Raw genomic sequence first — 21,143 nt, forward strand, 5'->3', positions numbered from 1 at the left:
TTTCTGGTGGGAACACAGGGAAGAAGTGTTTTTTTTTCTCTTAAAACAGTTAAACTTCTAAACTCCTTCAACTTTGATTGATGACAGACAGCTGTTGTTTTGGGGTATTTTGATTTGCTCCGGTTTCCTTCCTAATTGGATTGCTGTCCCGTGGTTTATCTAGATCAGTTGTCATCTGCAGCTGATTACCCCCCCCCCTCTCCCTTCAGCAGCCTAGGAGCATGTGTTACACACTGGAACTGTACATGCTTTAATCAGTGCAGTTCACTGTGGCAGTTCACTATTTCAATTCACTGTGGCAGTTCACTATTTCAATTCACTGTGGCAGTTCACTGTGGCAGTTCACTGTGGCAATTCACTGTGGCAATTCACTGTGGCAGTTCACTGTGGCAGTTCACTGCCACGCTCAAATGGATGATGAGAAGGGAGTGCGGCTGATAGGGAAAAAGGTCCGTGTGTGTACTTGCGTGTATGTAATGTTCATGTGAAAATTATAGTCTCGTTTGGTAAGTGCGGTTATGTGAAATTGCCTAGAGTTTAACAGCTTTTCTTTATAAAATAACACATTTTGAGTGCTGTGCTGCAGATCTGAGTGAGTTTACCGGTCCAGTTCACATTTATTCCCCTTGACTTTTCATCCTGTCATCTACTACAGTCCCCCCTGCCCGGTCCCTCATTAGCATGGCAGGCCAGTGGCAGGGCTTGGAGCAGGCAGCTTACCCTGACCCACCTGGCAGCCATCCTGGCATCAGTTGGCCCATCTGACAGGGGGACGGGACAGGGAGACAGGGGGACGGAGGCGGGGGACGGGGGCAGGGGTGGGAGTTTGTATGGGTTGGGGGCTCTGACTGTCTGTCTATCTCTGTGATTTAAGACACATCATAATGTTTCAGTTCCCTGATGTTGAAGTCTGTCTTGAGTCTTTGTCTTGTGTATTCTCGTGTTCAGTAAGATCAGACAGTTGCCTATCCTGCCAGTTAGTTATTTGCTTTAAGTTACTCAGTGATTCTCTGTTTGGCTGGCTGACGATCAGCTATGCCAGTTGGGTGTTGTGCCAAGGCTGGCATTCTGGGGCTGGGGGCCATGGAGGGGTTTGATACTGATGGGAACAGCACCTTCAAATGGCACCCTGTTTCCTATATAGTGCGCTACTTTTGACCAGGGCCCATTGGCTTTGGACAAAAATTGTGCACTATGTAGGGAATAGGGTGCCATTAGGACACAGCTGAAAGCAGCTTCATAAGGTCTGCTTTCCTTCCCCCTCACCAGAAGAGGGAAAACCTGGCACCAGGCTGACAGTGTAGACAAGGACCTGTTCTGTCCTTCTTTCTGTCACCTCTCCTCGCTTTCCCATAGTCCTTTCTGCTAACTGTCCTACTTCCTGTAGTCATTGTAGTAAAAAAAATTCTCAGTATGCTGCGTGGGCTTGTGTGTTTCTCAGTATGCTGTGTGTGCTTGTGTTTCTCAGTATGCTGCGTGGGCTTGTGTGTTTCTCTGTGCTGTGTGTGCTTGTGTGTTTCTCTGTGCTGTGTGTGCTTGTGTGTTTCTCTGTGCTGTGTGTGCTTGTGTGTTTCTCAGTGTGCTGTGTGTGCTTGTGTGTTTCTCTGTGCTGTGTGTGCTTGTGTGTTTCTCAGTGTGCTGTGTGTGCTTGTGTGTTTCTCTGTGCTGTGTGTGCTTGTGTGTTTCTCAGTATGCTTGTGTGTTTCTCAGTATGCTGTGTGGGCTTGTGTGTTTCTCAGTATGCTGTGTGGGCTTGTGTGTTTCTCAGTATGCTGTGTGGGCTTGTGTGTTTCTCAGTATGCTGCGTGGGCTTGTGTGTTTCTCAGTATGCTGCGTGGGCTTGTGTGTTTCTCAGTGTGCTGTGTGGGCTTGTGTGTTTCTCAGTATGCTGTGTGTGCTTGTGTGTTTCTCAGTGTGCTGTGTGGGCTTGTGTGTTTCTCAGTGTGCTGTGTGGGCTTGTGTGTTTCTCAGTATGCTGTGTGGGCTTGTGTGTTTCTCAGTGTGCTGTGTGGGCTTGTGTGTTTCTCAGTATGCTGTGTGGGCTTGTGTGTTTCTCAGTATGCTGTGTGGGCTTGTGTGTTTCTCAGTGTGCTGTGTGGGCTTGTGTGTTTCTCAGTATGCTGCGTGGGCTTGTGTGTTTCTCAGTATGCTGCGTGTGCTTGTGTGTTTCTCAGTATGCTGCGTGTGCTTGTGTGTTTCTCAGTATGCTGTGTGGGCTTGTGTGTTTCTCAGTGTGCTGTGTGTGCTTGTGTGTTTCTCTGTGCTGTGTGGGCTTGTGTGTTTCTCAGTGTGCTGTGTGGGCTTGTGTGTTTCTCAGTATGCTGTGTGGGCTTGTGTGTTTCTCAGTGTGCTGTGTGGGCTTGTGTGTTTCTCAGTATGCTGTGTGGGCTTGTGTGTTTCTCAGTATGCTGTGTGGGCTTGTGTGTTTCTCAGTGTGCTGTGTGGGCTTGTGTGTTTCTCTGTGCTGTGTGTGCTTGTGTGTTTCTCAGTATGCTGCGTGTGCTTGTGTGTTTCTCAGTATGCTGCGTGTGCTTGTGTGTTTCTCAGTATGCTGTGTGGGCTTGTGTGTTTCTCAGTGTGCTGTGTGTGCTTGTGTGTTTCTCTGTGCTGTGTGTGCTTGTGTGTTTCTCTGTATGCTGTGTGTGCTTGTGTGTTTCTCAGTGTGCTGTGTGGGCTTGTGTGTTTCTCAGTGTGCTGTGTGTTTCTCAGTGTGCTGTGTGGGCTTGTGTGTTTCTCTGTGCTGTGTGTGCTTGTGTGTTTCTCAGTATGCTGCGTGTGCTTGTGTGTTTCTCAGTATGCTGCGTGTGCTTGTGTGTTTCTCAGTATGCTGCGTGGGCTTGTGTGTTTCTCAGTATGCTGCGTGGGCTTGTGTGTTTCTCAGTATGCTGTGTGTGCTTGTGTGTTTCTCAGTATGCTGTGTGTGCTTGTGTGTTTCTGTGTTTGAGTGTGTGTGTGCTATGCATATTCAGTAGTTGCTAGCTGGGATGACTCATGGCCCCAGTGTATTGACTGGCAGCTGTATTTGCGATGTGCTGCAAGGGGCATAAATATGAAGTGTTGTGTCAGCCTGTAATTGCCAGATCATCAAGTCGATACATTCCACCCTGCAATAAAACGGCGCCAGGCTCAGGCAGGAAGCAGTCACTCTCTGCTCCAACACTATGGTTAATTAAAGATCCTCAACTTCCTTGTGATGACTGGCTTATTATCGCCATAGGAGGAGATCAGCCAATAGGGAGAGGGCAGGAGGAATGGAGATCGTATTTCAGAGGTAATCATGACGGTCATTTCATTTATAGTAGGAGGCATTACTTCTTGGTCAGCATCAATTGAAAAAAGAACATAAAGAATTATTTTTTTTTAAATGCAAAAATGTTCATTTGGCTGCCACCACCATAACTACTGTCCTCTTTAAAATTGGCCATCGCCCACAGAAAGTTTCCTCCATAATTGCACATTTCTTGTTAAAACATTGCTCCCTTTTTCTCAGAGAAAAATGTTAACCCCTTTGAACTGAGACACTTAGGTGGGTCTAAAACTAATGAGCACCAAGTATTTGATTTGATTGGGGCTGTGAGGAGAAATGTCTGGGTTTTATTTCCAAACGCAGTAATTGGGCTAATGAGAATATTATTTAACAAAGTTTAAACGTCCTCACTTTGGTTAGTCTGTGTTTCAGACCGACTGATCTAGAATGCTGTGTTCTCTGCTCTCTTGTCTGGTTTACATCACCAGGGTCCTGGCGGGGTGAATAGGGCGTAGCTATGCCTAGGGTTGCAAAGCTACAGGTCATTTACCAAAGTTACCAGAATCTTCAGTAATTTTGGTAATTAACAGAAAATCTATGGCAATCTATCGTAACGTTGGTCATTTATACTTTAATAAAACATTCATATATATAGTATTCATTTTATAGTATTCAACTGCCACCAGCTTGACGACAAAACATTGACAACAAATACATATTGACATAGTAAAATAAAACAAATATATATATTTCATGCTGAAACCCTCATATTAAACACCAATGGTATTCCCTAAATTGATGGTTTATATTTAAGATAATGTTTTACAGCTTTGTCATTCTATTTTTTTATTTTAAAATCCTGTTATTGAATTATTTCCTAGATGTTACATGTGATCTGGCCAGAGAGAAAGCCTGAGATAATTACAGACACCTGTGATAAACTGAAGTACCTCAAACGACCACTAGATGTCTTGTGATAGATTACATAAAATCCTTGAAAGATACCAAAATTCTGGTAATTTACTGGTAAACTTTCAAAGTTTCCACCTTTGCAACCCTAGTGTGTAGGCTGCTGTCTATTTAAGCAATAAGGCACGAGGAGGTGTGGTATATGGCCAATATACCACGGCTAAGGGCTGTTCTTACGCACGACGCAATGCGGAGTGCCTGGACACAGCCCTTAGCCGTGGTATACTGGCCATATACCTCAAACCCCCAAGGTGACTTATTGCCATTATAAACTGGTTACCAACGTAATTAGAGCAGTAAAAATAAATGTATACGGTCTGATATACCATGGCTGCCAGCCAATTAGCATTGAGTGCTCGAACCACCCAGTTGATAATAACCTATAAGTGACCTGACTAAAGAGATTGATCACAGGGTTGGTTGAGTTGATACAGTGTGTGTGCTTCTGCTTATTCTGTCTGCTGGATCCTACTGTAGTGACGATGCATCATGCATGACATTCAGAGACCACTGGTACTGTGGTGTTATCTCACACATCCACAGACACACACCAGTGGAACCAATTTCAGCTATAGCTTTGCCTTGTAACCCTCTGTTAAAAGAGATCGTTAATTATTAAGGTCAAGTGTGATGTTAATGGAGGTAGCGGGCTTTCCTCCCTGTCCTCGTGGTACAAGGCTCAGGACATGTGCGTTCTGCACACCAGAACACACTTTCTCCCCCAGCACACTGAGAGCCACCAGCACCCAACAGCACCGTCCGATCTCTCGCTGACGCTATTACAGCTCTGTGTTCACAGCTCCTCTTTTCTCACTTTAGGCTATTTGAAATGTGGCTGCAAACTTTCTGGCACTGTGGCCAAGCAAATGTGTGCAAATGCATACTCTATGCATTTGTGTGTGAATTCTCCCTGTTCCTACACCCCCCCTCCCTGTCCCTATAACCCCTCCCCCTGTCCCTATAACCCCTCCCCCTGTCCCTATAACCCCTCTCCCTGTCCCTATAACCCCTCTCCCTCTCCCTGTCCCTGTAACCCCTCTCCCTGTCCAGGGTTCTCCCCATAGAATGTAAGAGGGGTGCTGCGCCACCTTGTGGACTGGCTGCACCACTATGTAAAAACAAAGTACATGTTTTAAAAAATTTATACTTTTAACTTTATTTGTTGTCATTTAAGGTGAGGCACCACACCCTAATATAGTATATTTTGTTCTAGATTGCAGGAAATGGCAGTTACAGGTGTTCTCAGCAGCACCACCTTGTTAAAAAAATCCTGGGGAGGACCCTGCTGTCCCTTTACCCCATCTCCATCTGTCTATCCCTGTCCCTACACTACCTGTCCCTGTTCCTACACCCCTCTCCCTGTCCCTGTCCCTATACCCCCTCTCCCTGTCCCTCCCTGTTCCTACACCCCTCTCCCTGTCCCTGTTCCTACACCCCTCTCCCTGTCCCTGTCCCTATACCCCCTCTCCCTGTCCCTCCCTGTTCCTACACCCCTCTCCCTGTCCCTGTTCCTACACCCCTGTCCCTGTCCCTATACCCCTCTCCCTGTCCATCTCCATGTCCCTATACCCCCTCTCCCTGTCCATCTCCATGTCCCTAAACCCACTCTCCCTGTCCATCTCCATGTCCCTATACCCCCTGTCCATCTCCATGTCCCTATACCCACTCTCCTTGTCCCTGTCCCTATACCCCCTGTCCATCTCCATGTCCCTATACCCACTCTCCTTGTCCCTGTCCCTACACCCCTCTCCCTGTCCATCTCCATGTCCCTATACCCACTCTCCTTGTCCCTGTCCCTACACCCCTCTCCCTGTCCATCTCCATGTCCCTATACCCACTCTCCTTGTCCCTGTCCCTTCACCCCTCTCCCTGTCCATCTCCATGTCCCTATACCCACTCTCCTTGTCCCTGTCCCTTCACCCCTCTCCCTGTCCATCTCCATGTCCCTATGCCCCCTCTCCCTGTCCATCTCCATGTCCCTATACCCACTCTCCTTATCCCTGTTCCTACACCCCTCTCCCTGTCCATCTCCATGTCCCTATAGCCACTCTTCCTCTCCCTGTTCCTGCACCCCCTCTCCCTGTCCCAACACTACCTGTCCCTGCACTACCTCTACCTGTTCCTACACCCCCTCTCCATATCCATCTCCCTATACCCCTCTCCCTGTCCCTATACCCCCTCTCTCTGTCCATCTCCATGTCCCTGTACCCTGTCTCCATCTCCATGTCCCTATACCCCCTCTCCCTGTCCATCTCCATGTCCCTATACCCCCTTTCCCTCTCCCTTCACCCCCTCTCCCAAACACCTTCAGGATATAAAACTTTCTACCATGATGCCCTACAATACAAGTCTACTTTAGAGCAGCACATGTAGCAGCGTGTAAAATATCCAGATTGTTGCATATGTGCACAGGTACCAGTAACACCAGAGATCTTCATGTCTCAGTCAGGAACCTGCTGTCATGGCATTTTACTGTCCATTTTACAGACAAGCACTGTTTTTTATTTTATTTTCTTCCCTGTTTCATGATATCCAATTGGTAGTTACAGTCTTGTCCCATCGCTGCAACTCCCGTACGGACTCGGGAGAGGCGAAGGTCGAGAACAGTGCGTCCTCCGAAACACAACCCAACCAAACTGCACTGCTTCTTGACACAATGCCCACTTAACCCAGAAGCCAGCCACACTAATGTGTCAGAGGAAACACCGTACACCTGGCGACCGTGTCAGCGTGCACTGCGCCCGGCCCGCCACTGGAGTCGCTAGTTCGCAACGGGACAAGGACATTCCAGCCGGCCAAACCCTCCCCTAACCCGGACGACACTGGGCCAATTGTGTGTCGCCCCATGGGTCTCTCGGTCGCGGCCGGCTGCGACAGAGCCTGGACTAGAACCCAGAATCTCTAGTGGCACAGCTAGCACTGCCTTAGACCACTGCTCCACGCGGGAGGCCTGACAAGCACTGTTTATAAAAGTATTATGACATCTCATGGAGCTGCCGTCAATACACACACATCGTCATGGTGCTTCCTTCCCAAAGGCAGCAGCTTGAGCAGAATTCAAGTGGATAATGACCACCATAAAAAAACTATGCTCATTAGCGATGCTCATTAGCGATGCTCATTAGCGATGCTCATTAGCGATGCTCATTAGCTCATTTGGACTGAGACAACATTGGCTGCTGTTTCGAGGGCTAAAGAGGCCATGATTAGAAGACAGCCAAGCTGGTGTAAAGGCATGTGTGTGTTATGTTATCGTTGGGATACGTGTGTGTATCCATGTGCATCGCTGTAAGTGAGACTCTTCCCCTTCTTCAAGATGCCCACACACATGCACAAACACACACACGCACAGGGGGGAGAAATTCGTGCGGTGGTCAAGATCACCTTGGAATGGGAATGCAGCACACTGCATAATCCCTTGGCAGCTGTATCGAAATGATCACCTCCTCCCTTCCAAACACTGTGCTGTGTGTGGAGCAGAGCAGTGCATGCTGCCGAGGAGAGTAGCCGTACAGTAAACCTAGTGTCATATCTCTGCTATCACATCTCTGCATTGACCTTGCCCTTTCTAGAGAAATGCGCAGTGGTCTGATAGCTGCTTTTTGTCTCTTCAGGAAAGCTGGACGAGGGAGTGAGGCAGAGAAAATAACAGAGACGTGAACGGTGGCAGATTGTTTGACATGTACAGTACCAGCCAAAAGTTTGGACACACCTACTCATTCAAGGGTTTTTCTTTATTTTTACTATTTTCTACATTGTAGAATACTAGTGAAGACATCAACACTATGAAATAACACATATGGAATCATGTAGTAACCAAAAAAGTGTTAAACAAATCTAAATATATTTTATATTTTAAATTCTTCAAAGTAGCCACCCTTTGCCTTGATGACAGCTTTGAACACTCTTGGCATTCTCTCAACCAGCTTCACGAGGAATGCTTTTCCAAAAGTCTTGAAGGAGTTCCCACATATGCTGAGCACTTGTTGGTTGCGTTTCCTTCACACTGCGGACCAACTCATCCCAAACCATCTCAATTGAGTTGAGGTCAGTGATTGTGGAGGCCAGGTCATCTGATGCAGCACTCCATTACTCTCCTTGGTCAAATAGTCCTGACACAGCCTGGAGGTATGTTTTGGGTCATTGTCCTGTTGATAAACAAATGGAAGTCCCATTAAGCGCAAACCAGATGGGATGGCGTATCACTGCAGAATGCTGGTTAATTGTGCATTGAATTCTAAATAAATCACCAACATTTTCCGGATTGACTGAGCATGTCTTAAAGTAATGATGGACTGTCGTTTCTCTTTGCTTATTTCAGCTGTTCTTGCCATAATATGGACTTGGTCTTCTACCAAATAGGGCTATCTTCTGTATACCAACCCTACCTTGTCACAACACAACTGATTGGCTCAAACGCATTAACCTTTAACAAGGCACACCTGTTAATTGAAATGCATTCCAGGTGACTACCTCATGAAGCTGGTTGAGAGAATGCCAAGAGTGTGCAAAGCTGTCATCAATGCAAAGGGTGGCTACTTTGAAGAATCTCAAATATAAAATACATTTTGATTTGTTGAACTCTTTTTTTTGGTTATTACATGATTCCATATGTGTTATTTCATAGTTGTGATGTCTTCACTATTATTCTACAATGTAGAAAATAGTAAAAATAAAGAAAAACCCTTGAATGAGTAGGTGTGTCCAAACTTTTGACTGGTACTGTATGTCCTTGACTGTAGTTTCCACATGGGGTTATCTCATCGTCACCCACACACACACACACCTGCACATGGCAGTAGTTCTGTGACCTGTGAAGCGCTGTCCCTGTGCTAACTGACTTATGCAGTCAAGCAGGGAAGGCTCTCTCGCTCCCTCTCTCGCTCCCTTCCTCCTTTTCTCCTTTCCACTCGCTCCACTGCGTTGAGAAAAGCATGTGGATGAGAATTTGTTGTGATGTGCGTGTCTGCACAGCGTGAGTGTGTGTGTTTTGGGTTTGAGAGGTTTTCAGAGAGGAAGAGAGCCAGCGCTAGGAGAGGGAGGAAACACGAATGCAAGAGGGGGAGCACCTGCCTCACTCCACTTGTCTTTGTGTGCGGGAGTTCAGGCGTATGTGTGTGTTTGAGCAGTGTGTGTGAATGTGTGTGTGTGTGCGTACGCTGCAATGCTGATTAAGGAGAATCGCTGCTGCCTCCGCCCCCCCCCCGCGCCAGGATGATGTAGCGGCCCAGGGCAGTGTCGCGTCTCGGGGAGCGCCAGGCCTGCAGAGCAGAGAGGAGAGAGAGAGGGGGATGAAGGGCCGGGGCTGCTTGGAGCCAGGGACAGACCACTCCTTCTGCAACTCGGGCTGCCTCGGTAAACTGAACCAGGGTCAGTACAGCAGCTACAACTCAGCCTCAGGAGGAGACAGCCTCAACACTCCTCTCACTCCACCCCGAAGGAAAAACTCAGCCTGCCATCTCCTCCACCTCGTATGCCTCGGAGGTATCCATCCATCTGTCTGTATTGCTCCGGTGCGCTCTGGCTTCTGTCTTTATCCCGTGCTGCTTGGGTCCAGCTGCAGCCTGGCCGGCCTTAGGGCTCTGGATCATCCTTCTACATAGCAGCAGCAGATTTGAGATGGGTGAACCTGGGTTTATTAGAACACACCCACCCCTCCCTCTCCTCTCTCCCTTCCTCTCGCTCCCCCCTGCCTCCCTCCGCTCCATCCTCCCTTTCTCTTCCCCCATTCACTCCCTCTGTCTTTCAGCTGCTTCACCTTGCATTTGAATGTAGAAGTGATGTAATATTTTAATTTGTAACATGCTAGCTAGTCCCTAGCTGTGCATATCTGCATGCCATAGTTGTGTCTGTGCATGTACAGTATAGAGTGTAGAGCATTAATAATACCGGTAGTCCTTATGACATTGGGGATTGTAATGATGCAAGGTCCTGCGGTCCCCTGGGTCCTAGAGGCCCTCGCAGCAGAGTCATAGAGAGGATGACCACACTGATGCAGTTCAATGCGGAGTATGATACAGCACTAAAGTATAGACTAACTACTCTATTAGTCTATAGGCTACTGCATTTTGATGGAGGTTGGTTTAATTATGATTAGTAAGTGTGAAAAACATGCAATAAGTTATTGTTAGGGGATTGTAAGTTTTGCACAGAAATGTATCAGTCCAAGGTTATATTTGGTTCTTAGTTTTCCATGTCAGCAGTGTGCCAGAGTGTGTGTGTGTGTGTGTGTGTGTGTGTGTGTGTGTGTGTGTGTGTGTGTGTGTGTGACTGTTAGTGCAGGCCTTTGTAACTAAGCATTGTTTGTTTGGTCAGTGAATGTGAGGGAAAGTGATGGGAATGAACTCCATTCATGTCCCACATCACTGGAGTTTACAGTCTGTTTCCAGTGATGTGTTGAGTGAGTTGAGCTGTGGTTGCAATTCTGTCAGTTAAAGTTTTTCATTTTCATTGTCATCATTTGGTCCTTTGTTTGGTCACAGTCTCTTATACCGTATACTCTTCTGCACAATCAAAAATGTTTCTCTCCCATCCTCCATACCTCTCTCTCCCTGCTGGAGGCAGTAGTGATGGCTTAGTAGGACTGCTGTGTGCTCTGCCCTGGGCTCTAAGTAGTCTCTACTTTTCCCTTTATTTGTTCACCTAGTTGACTTTGGAGGCCATGTCAGGACTCACGAAGATGAGCTTACACACACACACACACACAGAGTTTTTAATTGCTATCCTTGTGGATTGATTCCCATCCAAAATCCAATTTTCCCTAACCCCACCATAATGCTAAACCTAACCTTTTTTTAACTAGGCAAGTCAGTTAAGAACAAATAGGAACAGTGAGTTAACTGCCTTGTTCAGGGGCAGAATGGCAGATTTTTACCTTGTCAGCTCAGGGATTCAATCTTGCAACCTTTCAGTTACTAGTCCAACACTCTAACCATTAGGCTACCTGCCGCCCCTAACCTTAAAAACCTCTATGGGATTGGTGTCCCCCCCGCGGAGCGGTTGAGCTAATAAAGGCTAAAGTGATTAGCATGAGGTTGTAAGTAACAAGAACATTTCCCAGGACATAGACATATCTGATATGGGAAGAAAGCTTAAATTCTTGTTAATCTAACTGCACTGTCCAATTTACAGTAGCTATTACATTGAAAAAATACCATGCTATTGTTTGAGGAGAGTGCACAGTTATGAACATGAAAATGTATTAATAAACCAATTAGGCACATTTGGGCAGTCTTGATACAACATTTTGAACAGAAATACAATGGTTCATTGGATCAGTCTAAAACTTTGCACATACACTGCTGCCGTTTAGTGGTCAAAATCTAAATGGTACATTATGGCCATTCTCTTGCATTTCAAAGATAATGGAACAAAAAATATATATTTTACCAGATCTAATGCGTTATTCTCCTACATTAATTTCACATTTCCACAAACTTCAAAGTGTTTCCTTTCAAATGGTATCAAGAATATGCATATCCTTGCTTCAGGTCCTGAGCTACAGGCATTTAGATTTGTGTATGTCATGTTAGGCGAAAATTGAAAAAAGGGTCCGATCCTTTTTACCCTAACCTTAATTGTAACCCTAAACCTAACCCCTAAGCCTAAAATAGCATTTGTTATTGTGGAGACCGGCAATTTTCCTTGTTTTACTGTCCTTGTGAGGACTTTTGGTACCCACAAGGATAGTTAAACAAAAACACACATTCACACACACTGCTCAAACACACACGCCCAAACTCCTTCATACAATGACAAGTGGAGTGAGGCAGGTGCTCCCCCTCCTGCATTCCTGTTTTCTCCCTACACACACACACACACACACACACACACACTCGCAAACAGAGAAGTGACCACATGCATGCATAAACAGGAGAGAATGTGTGTGTGTGTAGGCCTATCCTATATGTTCACACACATCTGTATAGGATGTGTCAGACGCCTCAACCTGTGGATGTCAATGTTAGAGCCGATTCGGACATATTTGTATAAAAGACTGAACATACCGAGCTCCAGGTATATTTGTGTAAATATATTTAATATGAATGTATATGATGAAATATTAGGTACATACCTTTATGATTTATATTTACACGATTGAAATATATTCATTTGTTGTTAGTGTAACTTAGTTTTTGCCCCCCCCCCCCTCTTGCCCATTCATTGTACTGTGGTAAGTGTGTTTCGATAAAGGCAGGAAGTTGGGCCTTCGGGGGAAGGAGTCCTTGCTAGATGCGGTATAGTTTTTTGACCATACAGACAGGTCATATTATGTATTTTCCATATCAAGTAATCTATGCTTTAAGTTGATTGGATAATCATTTTCCTGTTAGATATAAGAAGAATAAACATTTTTGTTGCACCATATCCCTGGATCACATTGAATGTTTGGCTGTTTGGAAACCTTGAGTGTGGACTGTATGCGTACCAAACAACCCCGCTTCAGGCTTGGGCAGTGGCTATGGTAAAGAGGAAAGGAAGCCACTACAATCAATTATGATCAATAGTGGAACGCTCCTGCTGCTTTCCATCTACTATAGATCCAGCTGAAGTTGTGCTGAATTCCAATGTGGGTGCCATGATCCCTGTTATATTCAGTCCATCTTCCTAACTGCTGTAATTATGGGCAATGTTTTGTGAAGCATGTTCCTGTTATGTAAGTCCAAATCTGGACAGCTGCAGCTGAATCAACTGTTGCTAGCCCCTTGCGCATTTTAAATGTGCATTTGAGTTTTTGCTTTTTGTGCTTCAGAACTTCTGTTGTGACTGAATTGATTTCATTCAGAGTTTCTTTCCTCACAGGCTCCAACAACACTGACGGTAATGTGGGAAGGAAGACAGACAGACTTTGCATTTGTCTGTCTCGTCTGTCTGTCTGTCTGTCTGTCTGTCTGTCTGTCTGTCTGTCTGTCTGTCTGTCTGTCTGTCTGTCTGTCTGTCTGTCTGTCTGTCTGTCTGTCTGTCTCTCTCTCTCTCTCCCTGTCTGTCTATCTCTCTCTCCCTGTCTGTCTCTCTCTCTCTCCCTGTCTGTCCTCTCTCTCTCTCTCTCTCCTCTCTCTCTCTTGTCTGTCTGTGGTCTCTCTCTCCTCTTCTCTCTCGTCTTATGCCCCTTTTTTTTTTTTTTTGGGTTTGTTTCCTTGGCGCATTTTTTTTTTTTTTTTTTTTTTTTTTTTTTTATTCTCCCTTATTGTCTGTCTGTTCTCTCTCTCTCTCTCTCTGTCCTCTCTCTCGTCTCGTCCTGTCTCTCTCTCTCTCTCTCTGGATCTCTCGCTCTCGTACTCTCTGTCTGTTGGGTCTCTCTCTCTGTCTGTCTGTCTGTCGTGTCTCTCTCTCTCTCTCTCGTTGTCTGTGTCTATTTTCTCTCTCTCTCTCTCTCTGTCTGTCTGTGTGTCTCTCTCTCTGTCTGTCTGTGTGTCTCTCTCTCTCTCTGTCTGTCTCTCTCTCTCTCTCTCTCTCTCTGTCTGTCTCTGTCTCTCTCTCTCTCTCTCTCTGTCTGTCTGTGTCTCTCTCTGTCTGTCTGTCTGTCTGTCTGTCTGTCTGTCTGTGTCTCTCTGTCTGTCTGTCTGTCTGTCTGTGTCTCTCTCTCTCTCTCTGTCTGTCTGTCTGTCTGTGTCTGTGTCTCTCTCTCTCTCTCTCTCTCTCTCTGTGTGTCTCACTCAAAGCAGCAGGAGGGGTGAAGTCAGGCGCAGGAGACCAATGTCCGTGAACACACGTTTTAATAGGAAACAGTCCAAAACTGCCAACAACATGTAAGGCAGGGCAAAAATACAATAACAGTAAGAGCCTGAAAACAGAGTTGGGGCGCAGCCCAGAAAAACTTGTATTCCTTAACACACACAATGCAGAGGGAATGCCTAAACCCCAACCTAACCAAACCAGACAAAAACAATCCCCAAACCTAAACAGAGAGACTAAATAACCCCCCACTAACGATCTAACATAATACAGGTGCACATACAAAACCAGACCTCACCAAAAGAAAATGAAGAGGAACGGTGGCAGCTTGTAGGCCAGAGACGATGTCCTCAGGCACCCCGTAGTGCCGGAAGACGTGGGTAAACAGGGCCTCCGTGGTCTGTAGGGCCGTAGGAAGACCGGGTAAAGGGAGCAGACGCTTTTCCGACCCACGGGACATTGAGGGGGAGTAGGTTCTGACTGCAGCGCCCGCTCGATGTCCGCATCCACCTCCCAGACCACCGGTGTCAGCAGGCAGGAGGCTGGAAGTATGGGAGTGGGATCGGTGGACCGTTCCTCAGTGTTGTGGAGACGAGACAGTGCGTCAGCCTTAGTGTTCCGGGAACCTGGTATGTACGAGATCGTGAACTGGAATCTCATAAAGAACATAGCCCACCTGGCTTGACGAGGGTTCAGTCTCCTCGCCGCCCGGATGTACTCCAGATTACGGTGATCAGTCCAGATGAGATAAGGGTGTCGCGCCCCTCAAGCCAATGTCTCCACACCTTCAGGGCCCTTACCACAGCCAGCAACTCCCTGTCCCCCACATCATAGTTACGCTCCGCCGGACTCAGCCTCTTAGAATAGAAAGCACAGGGGCGAAGCTTCGGGGGCGCGCCCGAGCGCTGTGACAGCACGGCTCCTTCCCCAGCCTCGGACGTGTCCACCTCCACTATGAATGGCAAAGAGGGATCCGGATGCGCCAGCACTGGAGCATCGGTAAACAGAGCCTTCAGCCGACTAAAGGCCCTGTCCGCCTCCGCCGACCACCGCAACCGCACCGGCCCCCCCTTCATCAGTGAGGTAATGGGAGCCGCCACCCGCCCAAAGCCCCGGATAAACCTCCGGTAGTAATTGGCAAACCCCAAGAACCGCTGCACCTCCTTCACCGTGGTGGGAGTCGGCCAATTACGCACGGCCGAAATGCGGTCACATTCCATCACCACCCCGGATGTGGAAATGCGATACCCCAGAAAAGAGACGGCTTGTTTGGAGAACTCACATTTCTCGGCCTTGACGTACAGGTCATGCTCCAACAGTCACCCAAGCACTTTGCGCACTAGAGACACATGCGCGGTGCGTGTGGCGGAGTAGATCAGAATGTCATCGATGTACACCACCACACCCTGACCGAGCAGGTCCCGGAGAATCTCGTCCACAAAGGATTGGAAGACTGCTGGAGCATTCTTCAACCCATACGGCATGACGAGGTACTCATATGGCCAGATGTGGTACTAAATGCCGTTTTCCACTCGTCCCCTTCTCGGATACGCATCAAATTGTACGCGCTCCTGAGATCCAGTTTTGTGAAGAAGCGTGCCCCATGAAATGACTCCACCGCCGTGGCGATGAGAGGTAGCGGTTAACTGAAGCCCACCGTGATGGAATTTAGACCTCTATAGTCAATGCACGGACGCAAACCCTCGTCCTTCACAAAAAAGAAGCTTGAGGAGACAGGTGATTTGGATGGCCAACTGTATCCCTGCCTCAAGGACTCAGTGACGTATGTTTCCATAGCCACTGTCTCCTCCTGAGACAGGGGATACACGTGACTCCTGGGAAGTGCAGCGTCAACCTGGAGATCTATCGCACAATCTCCTCGTCGATGAGGTGGTAAATGAGTCGCCTTCGTTTTACTGAAGGCGATAGCCAAATCGGCATATTCTGAGGGAATGTGCACGGTAGAGACTTGGTCTGGACTCTCCACCGTAGTCGCACCGATGGAAACCCCTATACATCTGCCCGAGCACTCCTTCGACCACCCCTTAAAAGCCCTCTGTCTCCACGAAATCTTAGGATTGTGATTGGCCAGCCAGGGGATCCCGAGTACCACCGGAAACGCCAAGGAATCAATGAGGAAGAGACTAATACACTCCTCATGACCCCCCCGCATTCTCATGACCAGTGGCACAGTGACCTCCCTGACCAGCCCTGACCCAAGTGGTTGACTGTCTAAGGCGTGCACGGGGAAGGGTTGGTCCAACTGATCCAGGGGAATCTGGGTGAGGCTGGTGCTGACTCACCTGAGATGTCGAAGGAGTGCTCTGCCTGCCCTCTGGACTCCCGGACGAGCTTCTCCAGCACAGGTCGGCAGTGTGCCCTCTGCGACCACAATGGGTGCAGGAGAAGGCTCCCCCTCCAGTCTTCCTGGCTGCAGCCCCCCTTATCTCTATGGGCGTTGGAGCAGGAGGGCTGGGAGGTGGAATGAACAGGGCCCGGTTCGAACGCCCGCGGGCGGCCAGCAGGTTGTCCAGTCTGATGGACAGATCAATGAGCTGGTCCAGGGTGATGGTGGTATCCCAACATGCTAGCTCCCGGCGGATGTTCTCCCTCAGACTACAGCGGTAGTGATCAATCAGGGCATTCTCATTCCACCCTGCTCCAGCGGCCAGGGTCCGGAACTCCAACGCAAAGTCCTGCGCGCTCCTCGTCTCCTGTCTCAGGTGGAACAATCGCTCACCCTCTGCTTTACCCTCCGGTGGATGATCGAATACTGCACGGAAGCGGCGGGTGAACTCCGGGTAGTGGTCGCTGGCCGAGTCCGGACCGTCCCAAACGGCGTTGGCCCATTCCAGGGCTCTACCCATGAGACACGAGACGAGGACGCTGACGCTCTCCTCTCCCGAGGGAGGGGGGCGAACGGTCGCTAGGTACAGCTCCAGCTGGAGTAGGAACCCCTTACACCCAGCGGCCGTCCTATCGTACTCCCTCGGGGGCGCGATTTTAACCCCACTGGGGATGGATGCTGTCGGCGCTGGTAGGGGCGCAGGCCGTTGAGCAGCCGCAGGTGTGGGGGAGGGAGCGCTTCTGTCCCAGCTCTCCAGACGCGCCAACACCTGGTCCATGGCGGTGCCCAGGCGATGGAGGATAGTGGAATGTTGGGCAACCCGTTCCTCCATGGATGGTTTTGGCGCTTCAGCTCCTGCTGACTCCATTTTAGTGGTGCGGGATTCTGTCAGGAACTCAAAGCAGCAGGAGGGGTGAAGTCAGGTGCAGGAGACCAAGGTCCGTGAACACATGTTTTAATAGGCAACCGTCCAAAACTGCCAACAACATGTAAGGCAGGGCGAAAATACAATAACAGTAAGAGCCCGAAAACAGAGTAGGGGCGCAGCCCAGAAAAACTTGTATGCCTTAACACACACAATGCAGAGGGAATGCCTAAACCCCAACCTAACCAAACCAGACAAAAACAATCCCGCACAATCCCCAAACCTAAACAGAGAGACTAAATAACCCCCCCACTAACGATCTAACACAATACAGGTGCACACATAAAACCAGACCTCACCAAAAGAAAATTAAAAGAGGATCGGTGGCAGCTAGAAGGCCGGCGACGACGACTGCCGAGCGCCGCCCGAACGAGGAGAGGCGCCACCTTCAGTCGACGTTCTGTCTGTCTGTCTGTCTGTTCAGAACACTTTGATTTAGAAGAAACAGAATACCTGTCTGAGCCGACTATAGTCTGAGCAGGTGTGTGTGTTTTGATGCCCACCTCCCTATGTCTGGTCCTGAATTAAAGAGCCTCTGGTGGGTTAGAGAGAGATGCTCACACACACACATTACCCAGTGTCAGACAGTTTCCATAACCAATAGGAGAAGAGGGCTATCTTCCACTTTCATGCCTCTGTGTATAATATGCCGGCAGGAATATTCTCTCTCCCATGGTCCCAGTGTGTGTGGCTATGTGTAGATATCAGAATGTACAATTAGTTGGTGTTTTGCTGCACACTATCACTTATCAAGCTAATCCACAGAATGATCATGGGTCAGTAAGATGAATATTCAGAAACTCGGATGGATAGCAATTGAGGCTACTACACACTCAGATAAAACCCTAACCAGTAACAATGTAGAAGTCAGTACAGGGCAATTCCACGTTAACAGAGTGATGCTGAGACGATTTTTCACTTTAAATGTATGCCAAGTAAAAACCAATGATTGCAAAGTTAACAACTCTATGCACAAAGACTACTTTTAACGATTTCCACTAATTACATGAAATAACCGGTTTATGGTATAAATGGTATTTAGAAGAAAAAGAAACGCACATCTATTAAGGCGAGGTGCTGGCTAGCAGAGTAGAAAACTTGAAAATAAGGGCGAGCCGCACACTCTAGGAGCTCAGATGCAAAAATGGAATATCCAACGTTTCGACAGCTAAGCTGTCTTCATCAGGGTATCATGACCTACTGGAGAAATACTTAAAGAGCTGATTTTCCATAACCTGTACGTAGGTAGGTAGGTAGGTAGGTAGGTAGGTAGGTAGGTAGGTACTGTAGGTAGGTACTGTAGGTAGGTACTGTAGGTAGGTACTGTAGGTAGGTAGGTAGGTAGGTAGGTAGGTACTGTAGGTAGGTACTGTAGGTAGGTACTGTAGGTAGGTACTGTAGGTAGGTAGGTACTGTAGGTAGGTAGGTAGGTAGGTAGGTAGGTAGGTAGGTAGGTAGGTAGGTAGGTACTGTAGGTAGGTAGGTAGGTAGGTAGGTAGGTAGGTAGGTACTGTAGGTAGGTACTGTAGGACAGGAGTCTGAATGGAGAGTTCAGTGCTTCTGCTCTTTTCTATAACCTGTATGGAACACAATATGGTCTATACTTGGTATGGAGGTTTCACACTTATGGGTGGCACAAATTGGGAAATGGGGGAGGGGAATGAGCAGGGTATATGCAAATTAAAATAATAGTTCAAATGATGTATTTTTGCAGACTAGTGTTTTTGCAGATATTTCTGTAGTATTTATTATAGCGTTTTTTGAGGATAATACTTTAGTACAGGGTTAGGCAACCCTGTTCCTTGAATGCCGGGTACTGTAGAATTTTGTTCCGACTAGTCACCACACCCGACCTACTGAGCTAATTGATAAGTTTAGTGATTGCATAAATTCAACACACACTGGTCTTTCAGGTCGGTTAAATCAAACACATGAAGTGCCTGCGGCACTCCAGGACCAGGGTTGCCTACCCCTGCTGTAGTATTTACCATAGTATTCTACAGTATACAACATAATTCTAAAGGTACTACACATCATCGAGGGATACTACAGTGTGTAGTATAGTATTCTACAGTTTACTACAGAATTATATAGTAAGTACTGTAGTATTCTATAGTAAACTGTCATATTTTTTAATGTGGGTGCCCTACAATGCAGTGTAACTGACAGTCAGCTACACTCTGCATGCATTTCCCTTCTGGCCTCTTGAATGGCTGTCTGTCATTGGCCCTGTCATCATGCAGCAGCAGAACCCTACAGCACCACTGTGGGTCCCCAGTCTCCAGTCCAGTCCTCCCACGCATTCCCTTCCCAGCATGCACTCTCACGAGGACGACCAGGTGCCACTGAGGTGCTGAATTTGCATTTGGAGGAGGAACACTAATTAATGTCCATGCCTCCAGTATGTGGGAAGCAGAGCACAGGGCAGTTTCCCCTCAGAGGCTCTCTGAGGCTGTGTCCCAAATGGCCCCCTATACCCTTTATAGTGCTCTGGTCAAAAGTAGTGCACTATATAGGGAATAGGGTGCCATTTGGGACACAATCGGAATGTGCTGTGGATCGATCCACAAACTCGGAAAGCCTACCACACTATGCCAGACAGGAAATAGAATATCACCCCTCTGTCTAAACGTTCATCTAGATTTTTTTCAGTGTTTTATTTTTAATATTTTTGCTGATCTTCTATTGTAAGATGTGAGTTACTCGGCCCCTTGCTCACCAAACCCTGGGTTTGTTCTCATATTGTGTTCAATATTCTACTAGAAGTGTACTGCAGAGGGTGATGGGTTGCTCTGCACAGTTCCTAATTTGGGCGCTGTGTTACTGGGTTTAACCTGCCGTCTCCTCCATTTGTCTTCACTCGATGCATCTCAGGGGTGCCCAGCAGACAGTTAGCAATTACTGCTCAGGATTACACTCTCGTCCCTCCCCAGGCCCAGAACGCACCGCTCGCACACTCCTTTCATCCATCCTCTCTCCACTATCATCTATCTATTCACTCACTCTGATGCTCTGTCTCTCTATCCCATCCCTCTATTCTCTTTCAATCTCACTCCCTCTCTCATTTTACGTTTTACATTTGAGTCATTTGACAGACGCTCGTTTCTAGTGTGACTTACAGTTATGATTTATGACTTTTATTCGGATCCCCATTAGCTGTTGAAGCAGCAGCTATTCTTCCTGGTGCCCACACTAAACATAGAACATGACAAAATACACAACACTAATGGACAGGAACAGCAACAAACATTTCAACTAAGAACACTACGACTAAAGAACAATATGACTAAAGAACAATATTACATTTAACTTAAGATGGCTAGGTGACGATCACATATCACAATTGTAGTAAGTCAATTTTTCCTCAATAACAAAGTTGACTGATGTCTTATTTGAGATACTCTTTGAAGAGGTAGGGTTTCTCTCAGCTTCCTGTCTCTCTCTTCTCCTTTCTGCCAGTGGTGTGATGAATCTGACTTACACAGGTACTAGTCGGCACTAAATATAACCTACTCTCCAGATTACTTGAGTACGTATTACCTACCAAGGCACCGTTTCTCCATCCACTGCCTCCTGTAACCTCAGGTGTGCGTGTGGTTTGGGATCTTAGCTGGATGAGGTAAAGTACCCTTCAGCTTGAGTCTCTACTTGGTATACATGCAGCTGAGTGGAGCTGGGCTCTGATAGGATTTCTGAAGTGGGATCATTGTAATGGGTTCTCTAAAAAAAACACTGCATTGAATACCAATTAGGGTCGCTTCAAATGTTATTTGGAACTGTATCATTAGCTTTTATCTGATTTATGCACCGAAGACATTATTTTTATCATGATGATCTGTTAATAATTATCATCTCATTATTACCTGTCAGAGTGATAGTACCGCATCACTCTGCCAATTACACGGCCATCGGTCTCTCTCTCCCTATCTCACTCCCTATCTCACTCTCTCTCTGTCAGACCAGAGATGGACAGACCAGGG

General features: G+C 47.3%; 1 protein-coding gene across 2 annotated transcripts in view; it reads left to right on the top strand.

Moving 5' to 3' along the window:
• The window catches only part of LOC115164447 (oxysterol-binding protein 2), a 74,799-nt gene that overhangs the window by 26,737 nt on the left and 26,919 nt on the right, over positions 1-21,143 (top strand). Inside the window, exon 3 of one of the 2 annotated variants that reach the window (XM_029716926.1) lies at positions 13,019-13,036. The exons of the other annotated variant lie outside the window; for it this stretch is intronic. Within the exon in view, the coding sequence (XP_029572786.1) occupies positions 13,019-13,036 (18 nt within the window). The remainder of the gene's footprint in view (positions 1-13,018; positions 13,037-21,143) is intronic. 2 annotated transcript variants of the gene reach the window in all.

Source organism: Salmo trutta, chromosome 27, assembly GCF_901001165.1.
Source record: "Salmo trutta chromosome 27, fSalTru1.1, whole genome shotgun sequence".
In the NCBI taxonomy this organism is placed as follows: Eukaryota; Metazoa; Chordata; class Actinopteri; order Salmoniformes; family Salmonidae; genus Salmo; species Salmo trutta.